The 24,284-nt window shown below is 42.5% G+C and overlaps 1 protein-coding gene across 1 annotated transcript; it reads left to right on the top strand.

The window, feature by feature from the left end:
* Nucleotides 1-13,301: 13,301 nt before the first annotated feature.
* Nucleotides 13,302-23,640, top strand: khdrbs1b (KH domain containing, RNA binding, signal transduction associated 1b). The gene is made up of 9 exons (XM_070921447.1): nt 13,302-13,593; nt 15,779-15,900; nt 17,133-17,249; nt 17,630-17,776; nt 19,922-20,055; nt 20,626-20,863; nt 21,269-21,336; nt 21,679-21,737; nt 22,322-23,640. Exons 1-9 carry the CDS (start codon nt 13,500-13,502, stop codon nt 22,426-22,428), a joined length of 1,086 nt encoding a protein of 361 aa, XP_070777548.1. The 5' UTR covers nt 13,302-13,499; the 3' UTR covers nt 22,429-23,640.
* The last annotated feature ends 644 nt before the right edge of the window (nt 23,641-24,284 follow it).

Here is a 24,284-nt window from a genome sequence, read left to right on the forward strand (position 1 = left end):
CTGTGGAGATCTTGGAACAGCAAAATAGATCTTGTAATGTAATGTTTGGCTAACAATGGGATTTATTTAAACCTGCATTAACGGACTTTTAGCCACTTGATGGCAGCGGAAACAAGCTGTAAGTACAACATGGACAAATTTTCACCTTATGAAGTTGATTCGGCAAACTTGTTAGCATAGCATGTATTAGCATGTATTTGAAGTCATGTTTCAGGCAAGCTGACAAATGTAAGTCCAATATTCACTTCAATATTCACTTATTATAATCCAATAAGACGATATATAAGATTCAGAAATGGGCCATTCTGCACAATGAGTGCTTTTACTTTCAGTACTTTAAGTAAATGTTGATGCTAGTACTTTTACTTGAATGCATGACTTTGACTTGTAAAGAGTATTTCTACACTGTGGTGTTGCTACTTTTACTTGTACTTCTTCCATCACTGTGCACCCACCAACAATCAACACAGCCATGACCATTGTCTTTCCCTAACCTTGACCAAGTACTTTTAGGTGCCTAAACTTAACCAAACCTGAACCACAGTGTCGGTGCATCAAAAAAGAAACCTCTAATGTATAACTTTGTAACGCTCATATTTGTCTTGGAAGGCCACGACAAACAAAAGGTTTTCATCGTTTAGTATTGGAGGACTTGTTGGACCGAAAACCTGACAAAAGCAAGCTGCCTAATCTCTAGATATCTCAACATTTATTCACTTTGTATTACGTTAGCGTGCCGCCCACAGATGCTGGCTCACCAGACGGCACTTCCTCATATGATTTCATGTTTCCGGCCGCCCCGCTGTTTCATAAGGGTTTAGGCTTAGCGGCAGGGGACACATGGGATGAAGCACCTGAGTGTGCTGAGCTTCAGAGAGTGCTACTCTGCCCTGCCATAGATAAGACCCGGTCTCCGCCAGCCTCCCTCGCCACGCGTTCATCCCTCAGTGAAAGAGATTGAAAAGGAAGATTTCCTGGAAAATTTCAAAGCAGCAAACAGGATCAACAGCTTAGACGGCTTTTTCACTTCTCAGCAACTTCCTCGTGCCTAATGTTGTTGCTTTTTTTAGAAGGATGCCGCTGCTATGTGTGAGTGCGTGTGTGTGCATGTGTGGAAGAAAAAGGGTGGTCTTGTGAGGGGAATTTATTCTCCTGTGTATTGGAGTGTAAAAGATGCCAGAATGCTGTCTTTCACTTCACTGATGATGTGCAGCAGCCACATGAAACAGGAAAGTAAACCTCCCCTCACCCACACACACACACACACACACACACACACCCACACTTGCACCGTAACTCTTGCCCTTTTACCATCACACACTTTGTGACATTCATATAAATATACCCACTCAGTACATTATTACTTTAAAAAAGGCCATTCCATTAGCTCACGCCCATGTCACTTTTATGACCACTGCTCGCTTGCATGAATGCAAATGAGGCTGTGAGTATGCAGAGACACAGCAGCCGCACCAAAACCAACAACCTGGAGATAAAAGCTTGTAGCTGCCAAAGCCAAAGCCAGTGTGCATGAGCTGCCTCTAATTCCTCAGTCGCATCATTGTTTGCTTGATAAAGTTGAAATAAAACCGCAGTTCTGTGCTGTAGTAAGGGATGGAATCAGCTTCCTGGATGCATGCACCGAATGTTTTTCCACGTCACTGCCAGAGGCCGTAAATGGATCGATTGGAAGAAGAAGAAGAAGAGGAAGAAGAAGAAGAGAGCGGGAGGAAGAGGACTGGAATACACAGCGCTGCATCCGACAGAGGACTGCAGCAGTCAGGGTCAAACCGCTAAAACAAAAAGGTCTTGGCATCAAACAGTCCAGCGTGTCCTCAGCTGAATCCAAGTCCAAATAAACTGGTGGAGAAAACTGGAGCCAGGACTGGAATGGGTTTTGCTCACCGGGCCAAGGGACACAGACACCCAACTGACATCAAAACCCCTGTGCATTGTTTGATGTTTTTCTTAGCACTTTTGGGCAAATTTGTTCTTCGGTGGCTCCGACTGGTTTTGGGTGACATCTGTATTTTCAACAGTTTGAAGGACGTCATTTTCCAGCAGGCACTTTAAAGTATGGAAATGATTGCCGTACACTGCAATCCTCTGAGCGAAAATCCAGCTTTGATTTCCTCACTGAGCCCTTCAGAAGTTGATTTAGATTACCCAGGCGAAGCCACAGCAAGCAGCCAGTTAGCTTAGCTTAGCATGAACGCCGTAAACGAGGAAACAGCTAGCCTGTACAAAGCTAACAGAAACTGCCTAACAGCACCTCTTACTGCAAGCTCACTAATTAGCATGTTATACCTTGTTAAAGGTATAACATGCTAAGTGGTGAGCTTTAGAAGCTGGGCTAGCTGTTTCCGTTTCTTGTCTTTATGCTAAGCTAAGGTAACCAGTTGTTGGTTCATAGCGTATTGACATGAGAGCAGTGTCAATCTTCTCATACTCTGCAGTGTCAAACTCTTCCTTTAACATTCCTGTTCATTTGTAGGTCAGTTTGACATATTTGAGCTTTTGAGTTGAAGAATTCATGAAAATTCATGAAATATGACTTTTCCTCATTCAGGGTGTACTTACAAGTGCAATTGGAACACAGTGATGTGAATATTGGTGTAGATTTTGTATACAAAGATGCTATTATGGGTCATTTTGACCTTTAGACTTCTATTTATTGGTTTTATAGATACGACTGAGTTTGTGTTAATAGTTTGCACACCCTGCACAGAGATATTGTAGATAAGCATGAGTGATGAGTGTCAAAATCAGCTTAAATTCTCATTGAATTTGGTGTATGGCAACCAAGACTGACACGTCTCATGGGAGAATGATCTGTACCTGTTGGCAGAGGTGTGATACTCTGAACATGTGAAAAAAGATGTGAAGGGTGTGACGCAGGTCTTATTCCTTGTGTTTCCATCTGTCTGCAGGAGCGCACATGGAGGGGTTGGGAAGGAGAGTCACTGCAACAGTAATGTAAACAGAAAGTGCCATGGTATCGATGATACATGTCATCAGATGAAGAGCATTCGACAGCTTCCTCTTCACTCTCAGCTCATCTGAGAGTGAATGCAGCAACACTTAGATTAGGGGCAGTTCAATTACAGTGAAGCAGTCGATGGCAACGAAGTTGTCCCTCCAGCAATACAAGAAAATCACAAGTAAAATGAGAGATGAGAAAAAGAGAATCTAAGACACAAAGTGTGTAGTGTGCCAATGCACATAAATATATATACTGTGAAGGACTAATTATTTGAGAACAGCTCAAAACCTTTTACGTGCATCTGCTGTATTTTTGGGTTGATGTGAACCACAATATGGACTTGGTAATATTTTGCAACCTCAACCATAACCTTTTAAACATAAAAAAACCCCAATCTTGACTGTTGCAGTCTATGAAAGTTAGAATTCTGCTATCACGACAGTACTGGTGTACAGAAAGTCCTATAAGCATTCAGAGGAGAAAGTCTGCAGCTGAGAAGTGAAATCCTGCTGTTTGTTCTGCTTGTTATTTGGGCTGTGGGCTGCTCCTGTGTGCCGACCTGTACTGACCCCCGGCTGTATGCGCGGTACACACTGAGCTCTTCACTGACTGTGCTTTTGGCTTCCTCCATCGGCGCTTGCTGTGAGAAGGCATCTATGCCCTGGCATGCCCAAAGCACCAGACAGATCCATGTTGAAATTTGTAGAAGATATGAAATTGTGTGCGTGTGTGCGCCTGTGTGTGTGTGTGTGTGTGTGTGTGTGGGGGGGGGGGGGGTCGTCAGACATATAGTCAAGTAAATCTATGAGGTTTGACAGAGACGCCCAGACAGGTGGAAGACTTGTCATGCTGCGTGTGCCGTCTGTTTGTGTGTGTGTGTGTGTGTGTGTGTGTGTGTGTGTGTGTGTGTGCACGCATGCTGGCTTGTCTAACAGAAACCTCACTCTCTGACAAGGAGAGATAATTAGAAACTATCCTGAAAATATCGAGCCGTGATCACATCCAGTATCCGGGGGGATTGCAACCATTTCCCTCGTTTCCTACCTCATCCGAAGTCCATTCCCTCTCTCTTTCCGTGTCCCTCCGTCGATTCCTCTGTCATCCCGCTTGACCTTGTATTATTCTAATTATTTTCATTACTGAGTGACTTCAGAGACTTCTGCTAACAGCAGAGAGCCTCGGCTGACCTTGGAGACAGTCGGAGGATGATGGCTCATTTAAACACAGCGGTGCCGGTCCTCGGTTGCCGCGTGGGAGGAGGGGAGGGGGAGTTTGTGGTCTCGCTCTGGGAGTTGGTTTGTCTCCTACACAGGTAATTAACACGCTTATTAACTCCTCGGCTCATATCATAATCAAAACCACTAGGAGAGAGTGGTGGGGGTGGAATATGTTAATGGAATTCACACGTCTTTAACTTGCAGCGTTTTGAGCCTGATGGTAGAGGGAAGAAATAAGCGCTTAAAGTTCAGAGGTGACTGAATCACTGAATCGTTTGATTGAGTGTGCTGTGTTTCTGGCAGATATATGCATGAGGGTCAATTGGGTATGGCGAAGTGTGGGCAGTTGCCATATCTTAGCCTGTAAGTGAGGACAAACTAGATCTTGTAATTAATGTGAGGGTGAAGATAGAGCTGAACATGGGTAGAAAATATATTTGGAACTGTTTGTAGTTGTCATATTTCATGCTCACCTGGGGGAGAGCAGGCTAGTTAAAACAGTGATTCTTTGCATATGAGATATTGCAGTTGAAGTTGAAGCATTTTAAGGAGTTGAAGTGTCGAGAGTTTGAAGTATCAGATGAGGCACTTAAAGGAGTTAAGGTGTCAGTAAAGTGGACGCGCTGAAAGCAGTTGAAATGTATGTTAAAGTGTGATTGAATGAAGTTGAAGTCTCAGCTGGTAAGTGCTAAAAGAAGTGTCTGTTTGGCTGTAAGCTTTTAAATGAGCTGAAGTAAAATCAGTGAAAGCAGTTTAAGTGTTTGGTGAAGTGTGAAGGAGCGAATATAGTCAAAAAAAAAAAACTATAAAACTCACACGGACAGCAGACACGGGTCTGTTTGTACTACATTAGGTGTCCGCGCACAGAGGTGTTAACACATTTGTTGGGGAACCGAACATGAAAGCAGCTTAAGGGTCAGTTGATAAGAGTTGTGTTGCTTGGAGCTGAAGCCATGGCAGCATCAGTTGAATAGATGAAAGCATTTAAAATGTAATTTAACGTGTAGGCGCCGTATGTTGTTGACGATAGCATTCAGGGCCAGTGTTCCCTTTACACTGATGATTCGTTTGGTGATGTACTTCATTTCGAATCATTGATTATATTGACCGAGTAAAACTGTTGTGTCACTCTTCTGTTATTGTTCCAATTTGTCACTAAAAATGAGGAAAGTATCGTTTTGGTTTGAGAATTATTCAGACATTTCCAGGAATGGAGGCTTTACTGAGCTGCCATCCCTGGATGAAGGAAGAAGGTGAGGGGATTTAATGCGCACAGCTCCACAGAATATTGCCAGAGCGATGCAACAAAAAAGACTGTCTTTAAAATTCATCTAATGTATGGCCTTGGCTGCTGGGGTTGGACGGTCTGCCTGACCTTGGTACTGTAGGAAACACTGCAGGTAGTTGAGCGAGTCCATTGAAAATGCAAGGTGTTTCAGACGCCCGAGGCCACATCAGACCTCATCAGGCCAGCTGTCTGGATCCAGGTGTTGTCTGAGTCGAGAGGCCTCACCCTCCGCTTCACCCACGGCTTGAGAGTGAGTGCATTTTCATTCAGGCATGTGACGCGTTGTTCGTGTGTGTGTGTATGCATGTGCATGCTTTTACTAAAGGCCAAACCAGACAAATCTGACTCGACACTCAAGAAGGACCTCGTAACCTCAACGTGAGGAGGGGGTCGAGCCTGCCCAACAATCGGATTACCCAAAACGACAGGCAAGAGGTGGGTTTCCTGATATGTGAAAAGACAACAAACTCCCTAAGGGCTTTGATTGGTGGCCTCTTTGTTGTCTTTGTAAGCTAGCCTCACGCCCCAAAAAATTCATAAGGTGTACGATTGTGTTTATGCATGCCTGGTGAGCAGAGCAGCGAGGTGAGAAACAAAACATTGTGTTTTAAATTAGCAGGTGTGACATGATTTTCCGCCGTGGGGTTGGCTCGGTCGATGGGCTGAATGCAAAACAGCATGTTAGACATACAGTTAACATACACAGCTTTAGCCCTGCCGCGCAGCTGTGCAAAGATAAACAGAACATTATGGCTGTGGATTAAGGACAATGCAAAAAAATGTGAGAGCGAGCCAAATGTCGGATGTGCCTCTTAACCGTGGAGGGCTGCAGAGAGCTGAGTCAGAACGTGAACATTGTTCTTGGGGGATGAACAGGAAAATGTCTCCGCCACATGATTATGAATATTTATCCTGATATGTGGAGCGAAGAGGTGATAAATTGCAAGTCTCTGCGTTCGTTGCGTGCATGAAACGTTCAGAGCAAGGGGCGATGGTGCAAGGGAAGCTGGGTGACTGTGGTGGTGCTTTTCTTTTTTCTTGTTTGCATTCAAACAGCATTCTGTGTGTGAGGCGTCTGTCATTAGCAGGGAAGAGCCAAAACCTCCACACATGCCAAAATGTCCACACACACACACCCACACACACACTCTCATATGCCTCCGAGGGTTGTACTTGATCACACATCTTTGGCTCTTGGGAACATGGTGTTTTTTGTTTACTGTTTACATGAACACTTGCGCACATACACACACACACATAGTGTGCATGCACTAAGCCACACACATACACATAGACCTCGATCAAAGGGAACCCTGAAAAGAAGCTCAAAGGCAGGATTGCTCTCCTCTTCTTTACCCCTCTATTTTACCTTAAAAGAATAGCGGCTTTGAAGAAGCTCTATGTAGCGAGGTATATCATTTACAATCATTAAAAACTGAATGTGGGATGAGTTACGGCTGTATTTTTATAAATGCCCTGGAGGCAGAAAGCAGGTGAGGAGTAGGAAAAAATGTCAACACTCCTGACATTTCTTTACAGAGCTTTAACAGCTAAAAAAGGGCCTCTGATCTCCATCTGCAGCCAGCCTTTGAAGGCCTAAATGCATTTCTAATTACCGGAGCCTAAAACCAAGTGCTAAATCCTCCGTTGGTTTCAGAGATTATTGATAGTATTTGTGCTTTCTAGACACTATTCAGCGGAGAGAGGCAGGAGAGGCCATGGTTTGACATATCAATGGGCTGTGAGCCCCTTTTGATGTTGCCGTGTAACTGAGCCGGGAGGGTCTGCAGCGCCGGATCGGAGGAGTTTTGGCCGTGACGGTCCACCTGTTGTGGTGAAGGAGAGGCTGAGCTGCAAGCCAGAGTTTTGTTCGCAGATTGGACACAAATAAAGGGCAGAAGGATGTCTGCCTCTTTGAAAACAATTAACAGCACAAAATGAAAACAAATGACGCCACGTTTTAAAGAAAAGTTGAAGCTGATGTGGGACGTCCCAACTGAACTCAATTCATAAAGTCGTGCAGCCTCCACAAATTCAGTTGTGTCACTTTAAAGCACCTGTAAAATTTCAAATGCCTGACTTTGGCCACCCCAGTGGTTATATCAGAAATGACACTGTGACCCTCCCTCCATCACAGACTACACTGACTTTCTTGTACGGCATCAGATTGACTTGAAATATGCTACAATACCCTTTTTTTTTAAATGTACACATAGGAGCTGTAAATACTACAACAGCCCAGTCCATTATTGATAGCAGAAGACTGTGTTCATACAAGGAGATGTAGACTAGTATATTCCATCCACTGCCCGTTAAAATGTGTCTACAACACAATGACATTTTACTCAATCTATGTTTGGCACAACAACCCTGCCTGAAAGCCTGAATATCTCCCTCAGCCACTTTACTGTTTGCTTACTGATGACACGGAGCCAGGGTTGAATGCAAACAGTTACCTGAGCAATCTCTCAGAGGTAACACTGGACATAAAAACGTAACGAGCCACAGGGCATTACGTGAAGATATATATGTGTCTATAAACACCTTATTGGCTTTTCATTTGGGTCCGATGAATGCGGCCGGGCCCCATAAATCAATGCTATATCTTTAGCACGAGGGTGTAGAGCACTTACATCAAAGTGTGAAGGAGAGAGGGAAAAGCCCCTCAGTGTAAAGCATGTTCTGCATAAATCACACACACACACACACAGAAAGACAGTAACAGTAACAACAGCACTGAGAGAAAAATCAGAACATCGATGAAAATAACAAATGAAATCCTTGAGTGTGAGTAAACAGATCCAGCCATTCCTCTGCCCCCTGGGCTCAGAAGTGGCCTACTTACTTTAAGCACAAATCACACCACTCAAACAGTCATATCAGACCACATCATTCCTTAGAGGTATAAACCGATGTTTGAGTGCCCCTGGCAGGACATTGGGTCTGGTGCTAAGCAAGCATGCACTATGTTGAGTAATAGTAGGTGGTAGGTGATACAGAACTGTATTAAGCTATAAAAGAACTGTGCAGCATATGTAGTGAAGTGATACATTGATACATTTTTATACTTTTATTCTACAGAAGATATGATTAAACCGAAAACAACTTTTGTTACTTTAAGCTGCATTAATCAACTTTTGGCCACTAAGTGGCAGAAGAACACCTAGACACGTTAGCAGACACTAAACAATGCCGTGGGGCCGTAGAACCAAAACAATTAGCTAAAAGAGGCTAAAAAGGTCAGTAGAGCTGCAGAGTTGGGTTTGTCAATGCCAGCGACCCCTTTTAGATCATTTGATTCAGTGAAAACCCATTTCATTTCCAGTTTTGGTTTTATTTGCCCAGGTTGTGAGATATCCATGTGTCAGACTTCTGCCGACACCCCAAAGGAGGTGAACGGAATTTTGTTTGTGGTGCTCACAGCACTGAAACATTGCATTTAAAAAATTCAACAGCTATGAGCACTTCCAGAAACAATGTCCTAATCCAAAGACTGTGCTGTGAATACGTTTTCTATGGAACTTCTTTTCTACCAAAGAAATCCCCAGACAGATATCTCAAAACTTGGGCAAATAAAACCAAAACTTTTGGCATGCCAAGATATTGTGTGTAACATTATCATCCCATTGAAGTTGTGTTTCTTGCTCCATATGTGGTGAACTTGTGCAAATGCTACTGAGTAAAAATGGATGGTTTTGGTGACTAGGTTATTTTCACTTACAAGGTCAAGGGGTTTTGTCAGTTCCCGGTGCATATTCATACTGTACTGGTCTCACTGTACTTTATTCTATATTTCAGAAGAGTATGCACAGAGGGGTGGAATAATGGTGTCCACATTTCAGCAAAAATGGCTATAACAGGAGCAGAATTATTAGGGCATAAAGTATTCTCACATTTTCTTATACCAAAATGAGCTATTACTTTTTTTAAAACGAGAACTGGAGTAATTTCCCCAATTCCTCTCAGCTCTGTCAGAAATAACGCAACCTGAAATGTCACATTACTTATTTATTGAAGCAAAAGACGTTGTGATTTCACCTGCCATGTTTTTTGCCCTTCGGTTTGTTAAGAGGCTGAATTAAGGTTTTTGGCCGCTGGATCTCTGCCAGAAATTTCTTTCAGTTTTTGCAGTAACAGCAGAATATATAAGTGCCCTCACTAATGGCTTTTCCTAGAACTCCTGTCTCCAAGTGGCGGAACAAGACTCCTGCATTGCAAATAAAAGTATAGCGTTCTCTTCCACATAGTGGATCTTAATCAAAATTCAAACTGTTTGTATGTATGCAAATGTCCTTTAATTTTAATTTTTTAATCTTGTAAGCACTTCTTCAGATGCAGATGCCTCCCAGGAGACATTGATCATCAACAAAATAATCACCTTGTGGGCATGACAGGCACAGGGAAAGTCTGGGGGATGGGATAAAGGGAGAGCTTGTTTTCTGTGGTGGGTGGGTAGTGAGGGAGGGATGTAGAGTGCGGGAGGGTGGGAAGAGGAGGAGATGGCGGAAGGGGGTTACAGACCTAAGCAGGTGTGACAATTCTGAAAGCTTTCATGGGGAAAAAAAGGTTTCTCTGGCCTTGTAGTGATGCTAAACTGAGCGTGACCCTCAGACTGAACCCAGCCATCTCTCTCACTGGCTTTCTTACCTAAACCGCCCAAGAACAGGAAAACCCTCCACTGACAGTGTGTAGACTACAGGATTTAAGCACACAAATTCCTCTTCTCTTTCTATCTGTCTCTCACACACTTTCATTTTACCTTTTTTTACCTTCTATTTACTATTGTCAACTTAACAAATACTGTATACTATAGGGATGATTTTATTTTAGATTGAATATCATCCATTTAAAGTCTCCTCTGATGACATGGTTTCCACCATAATCACATTTATACAATATATATTCATTTGTATTTGTTTTCATGTCAGATGTCTGACCAGAAAGAATAATATAAGTGTGGGAGGGTTTTAGCCTCGCAGGGGTCGGTTGGTCCACCACTTTGGTTCAGATTGAAATCTGTCAACAACGACTGGATGAACTGATGACACTTTGCTGCACTTGTTGTTTAGTGATAATTAGCAAATGTTAGCATGCAAACACGCTAAACTAAGATGATGAACATGGTCCACATTACACTTGCTATACATGAGCATTTTAGCATTGTTGTCGTGAGCATGTTAGCATTTAGCTCAGCATCACAGAGCCACAAGAATGGCTGTAGACTATTAGAGTCCTTTCACACATTGTTTGGTCCAGACTTTTCAGTTTGAACCAAAATTACAGGTGTGAGACTTCCCCGGGACCATGACCTGGACCAAACAGCCAAACCATGGTCCGACAAAAAGAGGTGGTTTCTAGTGTGAACATTTTTTGGATGGTTCGGACCAATTCAAGGAAGCTCTATCATGTTTTCGTCAGAACCGGAAACAAAACAAAACAAAACAAAATGATCCACGTTAGTACATGGGAAGAGAAGGAGACCAAATTGTTAATTATAATTATTATTTTAGCAGCAATGAAATGAATCTGTCCATTCATTTTGTCAATCCATTCAAACTGTGATCGAGGGATACCCACTGAATCGACAACGTGCCGACGTCAGACGCACGCCCATCTACAAACCAATCAATTGCAAGCATAGGGAGACACAGCTCAAGCAGGTGATGGCGACAGGACGTAGGTATGTCATGTATAGTTCTTTAGTGTGCTAACAATCAAATGTATATAATGCAACAAAAATGTGAACCCTGGTTCAGACTTTCAGGTGTGAAAGGGCCCTAAGTCTTGTTATATTGCAGTTTGGAAAAATTGCAGTGAAGCCTGCCATAAGGAGCTAAGAATTTTATGAGTTTGACTTTTAGTGGAGACTCAGAGTCCCATGATACTGTAAATGCTGTTTTGCAGGTTCCTTGGCCCTAACAAGGATTAAACTCCAGGGGAACACTGAATCCTTGCGATTTTTTGGAATCTTTGGTGCATGAAAAATGGTCAGATACAAAAATATGGATAGTGGCTGCTTATATAAAACTCCAGTGTTTTCCCCCTTCCATCTGCCCCTGTTTACCCCAGACTGTGGTCCTGTATGTTAAGGGACAGGGGAAGTCCACACAAGCAGAAGGCAAGAGCGCGAGCTACCGGATTGGAACTCCTCCACCTGCCAAGAGAAGTAAGTCTTCCTTTTATGAGCCAATTGAAATTCAGCTCACAGGCTATCCATTCTGTCAATGACAAGAGGAGTCAGGACAACCTTGCAACCCCCAACACTAATAACACTGTAACGGTCAGAGATAGATCAAGCTGAACGCTGATTGTTAGAGCGGGTCTTCGGCCTCCCATAAGTGTTTATTGCAGACAATTTTTGCCTTCATTTGTTTTGAGCAGATGCATTCCTGAGTACAGCTGTGGTCGATCGTAATAGTTTTCACTCCGGCAGTGGACTGACAAACGACCTGCAGTTTTTGCTGTTTGTTCAAAGAGCATCCGCCTGTAGATAATGTGTGCCACTGTACATGCTTAAAGACCCAGTACACGAGGAATGGTCTGCTCTTGCTTTGTATGCATAAGGCCGGCTCTAACCTCTGACCCCTTGTGCTCCAATCAACAGCGTGACGGGTTCATTACCACCATCCGAACAGGGGGAATCAGTCCTTGAGTGTCTCTTCCAGACATTCTCCTCACTGCGCTTTTTTTTCCACTTGCACATAAGTGTTTTTGAATCAATAGAAGTGGAGGGGAAAATGGGGGATTAGAGTAAGAACAGGCTTCTTCTGATGGACCCAGATCCAGCAGCACGAGACACACTCACTTGTTATGACCAGCACTGCCACAAAGAGGCAGTAGAGAGCCTGGAATGGAAGTGCCACATATTCAGGGCACACTGCCCGAACAGAAATTATATTAACAAATGAAACACTGAAGATGTGTCATCATCTATCATTATACTATTTACATCAATTAAAATACACTTGGTATGAAAATATCTTACTGCAGGACATAACAATTAGATACAGACATATTCGATTTGGAATATGGTCCTTGTCTGTAGTTTAGTTTTCCATCACAGCCTTTTTCGATTTTATTGTATGGCTTTAGCTTTATTTAACTGTTTTTTCTATCTATCTATCTATCTATCTATCTATCTATCTATCTATCTATCTATCTACAATATCTAATATCTAATATTTAATAATCAAGATTGGATTTGTGGTCATACAGTTAGTCAGACAACACAATATTAAATAATCGTATTAAAAAATACATACAGAAAAATTATGTATTTTAAAAAGATAAATGATATGCATTCCCTTCCATTTAACCATAAAAAAAGTAATCCACGTTTAACTTGTAGGCCATTGCCTTTAATTCTACAAAACACTACAGACCTCACAGTGAATATATAGCTGCCTATAGTGAGACCAAATTACCATATATGGTTATTAATCTATTCACTTTTGAGCACCTCTGGCTCTGATACATAAACACCATTCAAATATGAATATTATTGTAACAAGTTCCTACATGAGTTTCCCTCAGAGTAAAGTGAACCCACCAGCAGACATTTGTATTAAAACAGTGGCACGCCGTTCAGCGGGCACACCCATACCACTATTGGAAATGTGATAGTGGGATTATCGCTGCTGGAGGCGGCGCGCATCCACACAGCACACAGTAGGCGGCGTCAGTCCGGAGAACTACGTCCTTCTGAGCTCACTTCCGCCGGCTTGAGTCGGATCACTATTCTCGCAGTCTCTCACCGCTTTTGTTCTCCCATTTCCATCCAGCCACCGCTGCTGAAGAGAGGGTACCAGCGGGTTGGGAAACCACAGAGACGCAAAGTAGCGGACCCGTCCGTCACAGAAACGCCCCGCTTGCCACATGCAAAGCGCCGTCTGCACAGGGGATACGCGGCACTCCGTAGTTACGTAACTGGACTACTTTTTTCTATTATTGTTGGGGTTTTTTCACGCTTTTTCTGTTGCACCGAAACTGACTCACCCCCTCTAAACTCAAAATGGAGAACGACGACAAATACCTCCCCGAGCTGCTGGCGGAGAAGGACAGCCTGGACTCGTCGTTTACACACGCCATGAAACTTTTAAACGCAGGTGAAGTAGCCTTCTGTTAAATGGTGTTTGTCTTGTGTTTTCAGAATGGGGGTTATGCTTTTGACCTGAAGAGGGGCAACACACGGCTCGTAAACGCACCTAAAAAAAAAAGAGGTACACCTCCACGCTTTTGGTCGCCATGTGTTTGGTGACGGGACATGGACTGCCCCATTAACGACACTAACATTAAGTGCATTCATAGCTTACTAATGAATAGGTGTGTGTGTGTGTGTGTGTGTGAGAGAGATGCATGGCTGCGCGTGGGAGTTAATTAGAGGATAGCTAATGACTAGTGTCTGAGAATGTAAATAGCCTAAAGCTATTACAACACCACTGAAGGAGACACACTTCAAAACATCCTTCTGAGTAAGTTCCGCTTCCTCTCGTGCAGCTGCGAGTGTGTTTTCTTCTGTCCTGTCGGTTCTCGCGCCGAGTTTGAACTTGAAGACTCGGACTCTCTTCGGACAAGCGGTCGTTTGTTTTCGCTGTCGAGTTCCTGTTGATCTCATTGTCTGGCGGCTACGTTGCGCAGCAGCATATAAATGTGCGCCAGTGTCCGTGACTGGGGTCACCTCGCTACTTTTAAAACCGAGAGGCGTCCTAGAGGCGGTGTCAGAGATCCTCAAGCCCCGCTGTGTGTCGGCCGCTGCTGAAGTGTCCTTGAGCAAGAGACTGCAGCCTTGGCAGCTCCGGGGCTGCCTCTGATATTTATGTCCCTGTGGTCTTCAGCTAGCTCTAAAAACATGCCTTATCTCGTTAATAATATTTTCTGTATACAGTTTTGGGAGGATATGACTTATATATATATATGAGTAAAATAATGTAGTGATGCCATGTACCAGAAAGTACCATAGGATAGCCAGTCTTTACATGGACACCATTAGGACATTACAAGCTAGCTATTAAGTGCTATAGGTAAACTGAAGGGCTGCTAGTTGAGTGATTGTTTTGTCAGGTTGTTGCCCATGTGCTGTCCCAGTGGTTGGGAGTCATTTTCTGCAAGCTGCTCCAGTCAAGTATCTCAGGTACTTCTGGTGAGCACTGAGCTGGTCTCTAGGATGTGCTAACAGGATGTGCAAAACCTCGCCTACACCTCCGTGAAACTGAAAGTGAGAATGATCCAGAAAGACAAAGTGTGTCAGTGTGTGCCGTGGGTTCCCTCGGTTCCACTTCTACCAAGGCTTCCCCCTCGATCTGCAGCTGGTGGACTGTGGTGTAGCTGACATGTTTGCACATCGCAGGCTCAGGAGTTGTCATTGCCAAGAGTGAGGAGGTGGTTTGAGATGAAGTGCTGTGGTGGTGCGATGGGTGCTAGAGACGAAGCGCTGTGCCACATGGAAGAGGTGACAGAAGTAGAGACACGCTGATGGCTGCTTCTCAAAATGTAGCTGTGAAAGCGGTATGTTTTCAGACTGTGGTTTGAAAGGTTGAGGATTAGGGCTACAACTAAAGATCGTTGATTACTGATTAGTCTGACAATTATTCTCTTGATCAACTGATTCTTTGTTTTGTTGTCAAAATGTCAAATAGTGAATAAATGTCCATCACAAGTTTTCGGAGTTCAGAGTGATGTCTTTACATGTCTTATTTTGTCTGATCGGCAATCCAAAACCCTGAGATATTCTGTTTCCAGTGATCTAAAAAAAATATCCTCACATTGAAAGAGCTACAACCAGAGATTGGAGTTTTGCTTGAAAAATGACTGAAACAATGAATCGATTGTCAAAGTAGTTGCCACTTAATGGATTAACCAACTAATTGTTTTAGCTTTATTCAGGACGTTGACAGGATCAACAAAAATGTGCCAAATGAAACCCATCACACATAATCTCATCTTGTATTCAGCAAAAATAGTTTTTCTGTCAAAAGATTTGAAGTTGTCTCAGTTAAAACCAGAGTAAATTAGGCTGAAAGGTTTTTTTTCATGTCTAGGGTGCGTGGAACTGCAGTTAAAACAACTGATAAATGTAACTTATGTTTAAAAGTAGTTGGCTAAATGTGGTTGACGTGTCAAGTTTTTACCTGTATACCGACGTGGCTTGTGACCTGCAAATCTCTAAATCAATGCTTACTTGATAATGTAAGTGGACATAAATCCTCCTCACAACCGAGATATACTTTGCCTCTTTGAATCATGTTTGATTGCATGAACACGTTGCCTGACACGATACCTCTCCCCTTCTAGAAATTGATAGAATCCAGAAAGGCGAGACTAAAAAGGAGGCAGAAACATACCTGGACCTTTTCACAACAAAGAACATCAAGCTTAAGGAACGAGTGCTCATACCTGTCAAACAGTACCCCAAGGTGAGCTCTCTTTGCCCATGTTTTTTTTTCTTCTTTTTCCTCTGTCCTCTTTTTTTTTTTCTCCTTTTCACTGTGAACCCCTCTTGATTTAATTTATCCTGCAGCCGGGTTTCAATTACACAAAGCCATGGGGTTACTTGGGAGTCTCAAATTACTCTTCTCAACCTTGATCTCTAAGCTCTAGAGTATAATTACAGCCGATACTGGCATGTATTGAAATATCACTAAAAGGATCAAAATGTTAATATTACTATGTTTAGGATAGCTCTATATTGCAGTGTAATTCATACTGTGTTTAGGAGATTGGATTTTCTCTTCTGTTTGTGTTCATTCAGAGTGAAGTCTTACTTGGCTTTATCATGTAACCTCAGGTGTATTCATCCATATCCATTCAATCTATACCTGGCTCACACACACACACACACATAGATTTTAGTATGATGGTTTATGATGCTGGAGAAGGCATGTGAGGATATAATCTGTCCTGTGAAACTCATTGCTAGTTGCATAATGCTCCATTTGCACTCTGTTGAATTTATTTGCATCAGTTTGAGCCAACTAAGTTTATAAGGTGTCTGTCTAAAGCCAGTAGTGTAACTTTTAGGATTTTACGTTTGCTTTTTGACATTTACACACCTCCTTTTTAAAAAAAAGAAAAATCCACCAAGAAGTTCTTACAAGAAAAGATCTATAGATGCATCAGATCAATATGATGTGGGAGTCTGGTCTGTGAGGGTAAGGCAGCCTTCTGATCTCCAGAAAGCGGTCTTAGTTTGCCAGACTTGGTTTTAGTTGGTACATCAGTCGGCAGTGTCAGGGATGACAAAGCTAATGAGTGTTTTCAGATAACAAAAGCTACTTTTACAACTCCTAGAGGAATTGCTTCCTTGGGGGCAACTCTGTGCTAAATGTGTTTGGCAGTGGCAGCTAATTGTAGGGCACATCATATACACATGGTAATTACTTTGTTCAAAGATTCAGGAGGTAAAGATTGCAGCTTTTGATCACAAGTTGGTTCAGGCTCAGTGCTTGGAAGATTGTAGTGAATAGTCACTGACAGCATTACAACCCTCAAGGGCTCATATCGACCTTCTCTGGTTAAATCTACTACTTAAGGCTGCAGTATGTGCAACAAGACCCCTGACGGTGATTGCGCCTTCACTCTCTTGGTATTAAACTCACCTCTGCTGTGATTGTCAGGCTAATTTTGTTCTGCTTTGTTTTGCTATTAGTTCAATTTCGTGGGGAAGATTTTGGGACCTCAGGGCAATACAATCAAACGTCTGCAGGAAGAGACCGGAGCCAAGATCTCTGTGCTGGGCAAAGGATCCATGAGAGACAAATCCAAGGTAATACACACAGACGCACTTCTGGTGTTACACACCTGTGAGAAGGGTACCTGGAGCCATAACACATCTGGCCTGTATTTAAGAGGGATGGCAGGCAGTGAGCCCAGATGGCGTCAACTCGCAGGATAGGTCGGTCGAACGTAAACGTAAAGCCAAGGGCATCCACACACAGCACGTCTGCTCCAGCAATCTTCAGGATAATCTGCTGAACCTGTTATCCACCAGTTTGATTTCATTATTAAGCTATTTAAAGGAAGGAAATACCACACTTATGCCTGATGCCCTCTGAGGTGAATGTAATGCGATTACTTCTTGCATAATTAATTTAATTTTAGTGTTAGATGTGTGCTGACACTCCTGTGATGTTACCCTTGTTTCAGGAGGAGGGGCTGAGAAAAGGCGGCGAGCCCAAGTACGCCCATTTGTCCATGGAGCTGCACGTATTCATCGAGGTGTTTGCCCCCGTGCCAGAGGCCTACCTGCGCATGGCACATGCCATGGAGGAGGTCAAGAAGTTCCTGTTTCCTGTGAGTCTGACTTTGCTGTTTTGGCTTGCTTGTGTCTCGTCGTCCAGTGAGAGACTGCCTATTGACTTGTCTGCGTGGACTTTCCTAGAGCTGCACCCAATAATTATTTTGTGCCATTAATTAACTTATTGATTACGTATTCAGTTCATAATTTGGCCTGTAAAATGTCAACAATATTGGCAAACACTCACAGAGGCTAAAGTGATGTCTTTAGATTTACCAGACAAAGCATTCATTTTCGAAAGATGAAAACCAAAGCTAATCTTTGCATTTGTAGAACTGTAACAGCAACTTTTTAATTGATAACTGACAGAAATGGATAAATCAGTATTAGATTTGAGTTATCTTCTGTCAGTCAGCTAATTAATGAGTTGACAAAATTACCCTACAAATTGAACTAGGGCTGCGACCAATGGCTCCTTTCATTATCAAACTAATCTGCCAAATAGTTTTTAGATTTAATTGTTTGGTCTATAAAATATCGCATGAAAAATGCCTGTTGCAATTTCCTAAAGCCAAAGTTGATATTTTGAAATAGCTTGTTTTTGTCTAGTCAACAGCCTAAACCTCTAAAATGATTGATTCACTCTCACATAAGACAAAGAAAAACACCAAACCATTTCACCGTGTCAGCGGGGTTACCTCTTCATCTGGCTTGCCTGCATGTCTGTCCATCACTGTGTCTTTACTGGAGTCTCATTCTACAGTGAGCAAGGAGAATCAGCCTGGAGATGTTTAGCTCCCAGACAGATGTGTAGTAGAAGTCGCCCTGCGCGGCCCACCTTTACTTTATTGGTTTTATGCTGAGAGATTCTTGAGTGTGGGCCAACCTGGTCTGCGGTCCGGCTGAAGCCCATAGTGCTCTAACAATGGCTCATGCCAAAGCAGGCCAGTAGATGCCCACGTTTTTTAATTAGTGTGCAGGGTGCTATGGAAGAAATAAATCATTTGGATCAAAGGCGAGATGAACGGGCTGATAAACCAGTTGCGATGTATTGCCGTGTTATGTAAAAAGCCGTCCCCTGCGGAACCTGTCGTCCCAATTTAAGGCCATAATCTGTCAGGCTTGACGGCCTTCATTTGGAGCTGGGCCATATTTTAATAAATGACTCAGGTTCTCAGGAAAAGGGGTGGATGTGATTTGTTGGTGAGATGTTTTATGTATTACCTGCACTCCTCCTCAGGTATTCCACAAGGCTTTGACTCTTTTGTTCTTCATTTTTTTTATATCTGTGTACCTGGATGTCTACCAATGTAAATGCAACAGCAGAGTCTTGCTCCTGTGTGAAGGATTTGCAAATCCTTTTATTTCTTGACACTGACACTTTTTAAATATTTTCTATAGAATGTAAAGTCTAAAGCAACTTAATTAATCTTAACACCTTGCTGGGTAAAGACATGTTGCCTCAGCAGCTTGTTAAATGCAGCTGCAGTCACCCTGCTCCTCATCTGAGGTGAATTTGTAACCGGTCAAATGGCTTTTGTTTGCTGCAGATAAACTGAACACTGCTGCCTGTGCTGCTTATTCTAGTATCTGCCTTTTTTTCTATTCACCATCATTAGAGCTCCGTTACCATTCCAAGGACTGATTTATGAAAAAGAATTGATTGGGTCACAGTGCAGCCCTTGTGATTGCTCCCTGAAGAAAGGCGGTGGATTGTGTTGCGAGATTTGTGCCGCTCAGACAGGCAGCTTCACTAATCCAACCCAACTTATTGTTTTTCTGTTAGAATAAGGTAACTGTTGATGCAGTCACACCAGACTTGTCAAGAAGTGCAGGGAGAAGTGATTTACATTTTGTGCATGATGGAGAGGCGCAGGAAGGCGGGGAGTGTGGATGGATGCTTTCCAACCTCCCACATCCATGACCCCCCCACCCCCTTCTCGTTGACACTCTGAGTCACTGGCACTGAGACTTCCTCTTCCACTCGCTGTGTTAGCCATTAGGGAGTTGCTGTATTGTGAGCAGCTCTGTAATTGTGTTTCACTCTTTTATTCATCACTCGTTCTTCCACGCTGCCTCCTTTTTCTTCCCTCTTTTTTGTTTTTCTTGTGCGCCTTCACTCATGTTCTCTTGTTTCTCACCCTCTCTCTCTTCCTTTTTATTTTCTTCCTCTGTGTGTGTGTGTGTGTGTGTGTGTGTAGGATATGATGGATGATATCTGCCAAGAGCAGTTCATGGAGATGGGCTACCTGAACGGAGGCCAGGAGCACGGGGCCCGAGTCCGAGGGGGCCCGCCGGCCAGGGGCCGTGGAGTCCCGCCTTCTGGAGCACACAGGTGTGAAAATGCGCACACACACACACTGTCTGTTGGGTCACTGAAGTAATACCAAAACGCTGCTGTCCATCTACTGTAATATACATTATATATGTATCAAAGAAAATACTGAGCAAGTCCTGAAGTAGCCTTATATGAATCCTTTTTCTGTAATTGCAGAAACATTTTTTTGTGTACTTATGCTGAGAAGCAATTTTTGAAATATTTGTCGGCATTTTTCTTATACTTCGCTCACAATACAGTACATAATGTGTGCTGCCTATAAACTTAATGTGAAAAACAACTTCAACTGTGAGTTAAAGGAATATGAGTAATAAGAATGTGAAGAAAACAGTATAAATGTTAAAATAAAAAGATTTCCTTTTTGAAAGGAATAGCTAGTGGTTTCCATCTGTTTCTAGTCTTTATGCTAAGCTAACTGGCTTCATATTTAGCGCCGAGACATGAGAGTGGTATTGATCTTCTCATCCAACTCTTGGCAAGAAAGTGAATGAGCATATTTCCCAAAATGTTGAACTATTCCTTCAAGAAGAACACAGATACTAACTCAGTGTGTTTTTTTTTCTCCAGGGGTAGAGGAATGCCCCCCCGCGGTGCTGCCGCCAGGGGAGGTGTGGCACGAGGCGGCCCAGCCAGAGGTGGCGCAGTGAGGGGTGCCCCTGCAGGCAGAGGAGGACCTCCTGCAGCACCCGCCAGGGGAGCCGTGGCACCCCGCGCCAGGCCCCCAGTTGGCGGACCCCCGCAGAGGATGGCGCCTCCACCCCACCAGCACACCCCTGCTGCAGCTGCAGAGGGCTACGAGGAATATGTAAGTACAGATGCCAGTGGAGGGTAGTCTTAATTTATCCATTTAGTTTGTCTGTGGATGTCCTCAGCACTATTATTATACAAACAAGTAAAAGATCTCTTTAGCTTTCATTTTGATGAGTAGACAGAAATGATAAGAAATGTGAGGAATAAATAGTGCACCGGCCAAAAGAGTTTTCCTGTCGAGACATGTTTGATGCCGCTAAATGTGACCTCACGTCACCTTTGAATGAGATTATTCTGGGCACTCTGTTAGCTTTGAATTGCTCGTCTGTCAACACAGGAATAAGTGATTTCGGATGCTGAAGTACAAGTGTAGTTCTTTGGGGACATCTTGACATTCATGATTCATGAACAAGCCTCTCCTTAAGTCTCACTCTGTTTCTCTGTTTCTTTCCCTCTCCAGGGCTACGATGAGAGCTACACAGACCCGGCCTACGAGTCATACGACAGCTATTACAGTCAGCCTCAGGCGTGAGTGAATCGGTCGTCTCTTTTGGTTTTCACCTGCATCTCACAAAGTGCACACACATTGCCTAGTTGCTACTTTCACTCGGATTTGAGAGGAGCTGACTTACTTTTTAGCCACTCTGCACAAATTCAGTGCTGATGGTACTTCACGTTTCTCAGCGTGGATAGCGGCGTTATTTAGGCAAACCAGTGGGTACTCAGATGTTGCATGCTAGAGAGCCAAGCTTTGATCTTATTCATGGCAGCCAATTATCATCCCCCTAGATATTACAGTCAGCAGCTACTTGATGTTTTTCAAAGACGAAAAGTGATTTTTCTTCTTCTCTGCCTGTTTTTGACCATCAGAGAGCCAGAATACTATGACTACGGACACGGAGAGACCACGGAGTCATACGAGTCGTATGGTAAAGAAAACCGTTTGTCACTGTCAACAAAGATGACCTAATTTATACTGTTAAAAAGATATAAGTATGACCAAAAAACAAAAAAGTGAGTTAAAAATGTATTTAATTTGTATTTTAAATATAAAGTAGCGTGGAATGCAATATTTCCCTACATGGTGGTAAGAATAACTTTCCATTTATTGATTGGCTGATTTATGTCCTGAAAATGTCAAATTTAAGTCTAAAAATATTGATAGCCCACAATGTGTGACTTCTGTTGGACTTAAAATAACCTTTTTTGGATCCTACCTTTTTTAAAGTTAAAACCATTAACTTGTGACTTTAAAGGTACACTGTGGAGGTTTTGACCACCAGTAGTGCTATGTGGCAATATTTTTTTTTTTTACATAGTTCTGCCAACGGTTTAATGTTATTCCAACATGTTTGCTAAACCTCAAGGATACACACAATACGTTTTGGTGAGAAACACTGAATGTAAACAGAAACTTTGTTTACAAGAAAACTCCACAGGGCACCTTTAATGTCCACATCCAAGTTCATATTGAATTGTAAATGGGTTTTTTTTTTGTGTGTATTCTCTCCAGGCCAGGATGACTGGAATGGGACCCAGCGAACAGTTCCAGGGAAGGCGCTTCCCCCCTCCAGAGGTGCCAAGACGCCTTACCGGGAGCACCCATACAGACAGTACTGAAGTGGACTCACCACCCTTAACGTGTCGCCCTGACTACCGCCTGTCTACCACGGCAGCTCTTGCTTTAAGCAGCCCGACAAAAGTAATTGTCCGTTTTGTCTTTGGTTTGGTCTTTTCCTACACTGGACTTTATACGAGAGAGCAAATTGGGAACTGAAAATCGGAACTGGTTTTTGAGATTTGACCGTGAGCTCCCTTCCCCACCCCTACTTTGTCGCACCAACCAACCGCCTAACCAACCGGCCACCAATCCCTCCAACCAAAGCAACTTTTAGATGGGTTAGAGAGGAGAAGTTGGCGTCCTTTTTTTGGTCTTTTTCGTTTGAATTTTTGTTTATTTTGCTGTATTTTTTTCTCTGACCCCTTTTACCCCCTCTGGCTTTTTTGCATTGTTGATCGTTAATTTTTTAACTGTTTGGGAGTAGTCATTTCTACTGGAATTAGTGGCTCATTATCCACTTGTCTAAGGAAACCATTTTAATTGTTTTTAAATACAAAGAATCTGTCGAGGGTCAGTTGCAGATTCCCATTTAGGCTACATTTCAAAATTCTGTTAATATAGCCAAATAAAAGACCTTTTAAACTTTCAATTATGTAATATAGACACAAAAAACAATCTTAAATTAAGTGAAGGTTAAAGAATCAATGTTAATGGAATCAGTACAATTCATTCTTGATGATGGTTTGTTTTAAATAGTTCTAAAACGTTGTCCATTTAGACTTAGGCAGCAATATTTGTCATTGTACTTAGAGTTTTGAAATATAGCCCTAATAGACACTGTTGAGATGGACTGTCCTCATATCCTCAATTTGTTTTACATGTTAAAAATTAATTTTAAGACTCTGAAGACAAAATGTTTAATGAGAACATGGCCGAGAGACGGCCTCCTGTTATGCTAAAAACAGTTCAGGTCTTCATTTTGTGATCTGATTCTCTATAAACTGCATGCACAAAGTACACAAAGAAGGATTGGGACAAAAATCTCCACATGGGTCTTCTCTTTCTATAGAGAAGGGATCCTGCAGCTCAATCCGAACTCTTGTACATATTTTAAAACATCCTAACTGTACTTATTCTGCCACTAGTATCTGTACCCTCTCCATAAAATGCATTATGCTACATGTGTAAGCTTGCCTAAATAGGTTACTAAATCTGTCCAAAAGATGTTTTGCAGCAGTTTGTCAATAAAGCTTAGTTTGTTTTTTATGAAACTTAACTTGCTTTATTTGTTTCCTGTCCTAGTAAAATTCTGAAATGGCCTTTTTTAAACAACCTTCAGCAGTCAGATGTAGGTGTTTTCCTTTGTTTCTCATTCAAAACCGCATTTTAAATCTAAATGAATGTATTGACGTCTGGAGACTTTAACCCTACTAAATGATGTCTTGATTGATTATCAAAAGAGCACAACTTATTCTTTCTCTCTCTTTCTATACTTTTTAAAAAGGACCCAGAGGTAAGACCTCTAAAATAACCTGGATAGCTTCCTAATGTGTATAGAGTTCTAAAGCATTGAATGCTTGGGTATGTATAAGACTTTTTCAATCCTCTTACCTGTGGTCGTAATCGTTAATGAGAATTGCTTTTATAGCATCTGAAAATTAACTGAATTCAAACCACCATTCAGGTCTAGTCTTCATTGTCATGAATGACGCTGGCGCGATGGCTACTTTTAGTACAGAGTAATGGCAGTGCAATGGAGAGGATGGTTATAACCTAGAGAACTCCACTGTAAAGGTAACCTAACCCTAAATGTTTAATTTCGTAGTGTGTTTATCCATTGACATAAACTTGCTGGTAAATGCGTACAGTTTCTTAAAATATTATTACAGTCATGGCAACAAAAAAGAATCGACTC

The sequence above is a fragment of the Enoplosus armatus genome, chromosome 16, assembly GCF_043641665.1.
Source record: "Enoplosus armatus isolate fEnoArm2 chromosome 16, fEnoArm2.hap1, whole genome shotgun sequence".
Classification (NCBI taxonomy): domain Eukaryota; kingdom Metazoa; phylum Chordata; class Actinopteri; order Centrarchiformes; family Enoplosidae; genus Enoplosus; species Enoplosus armatus.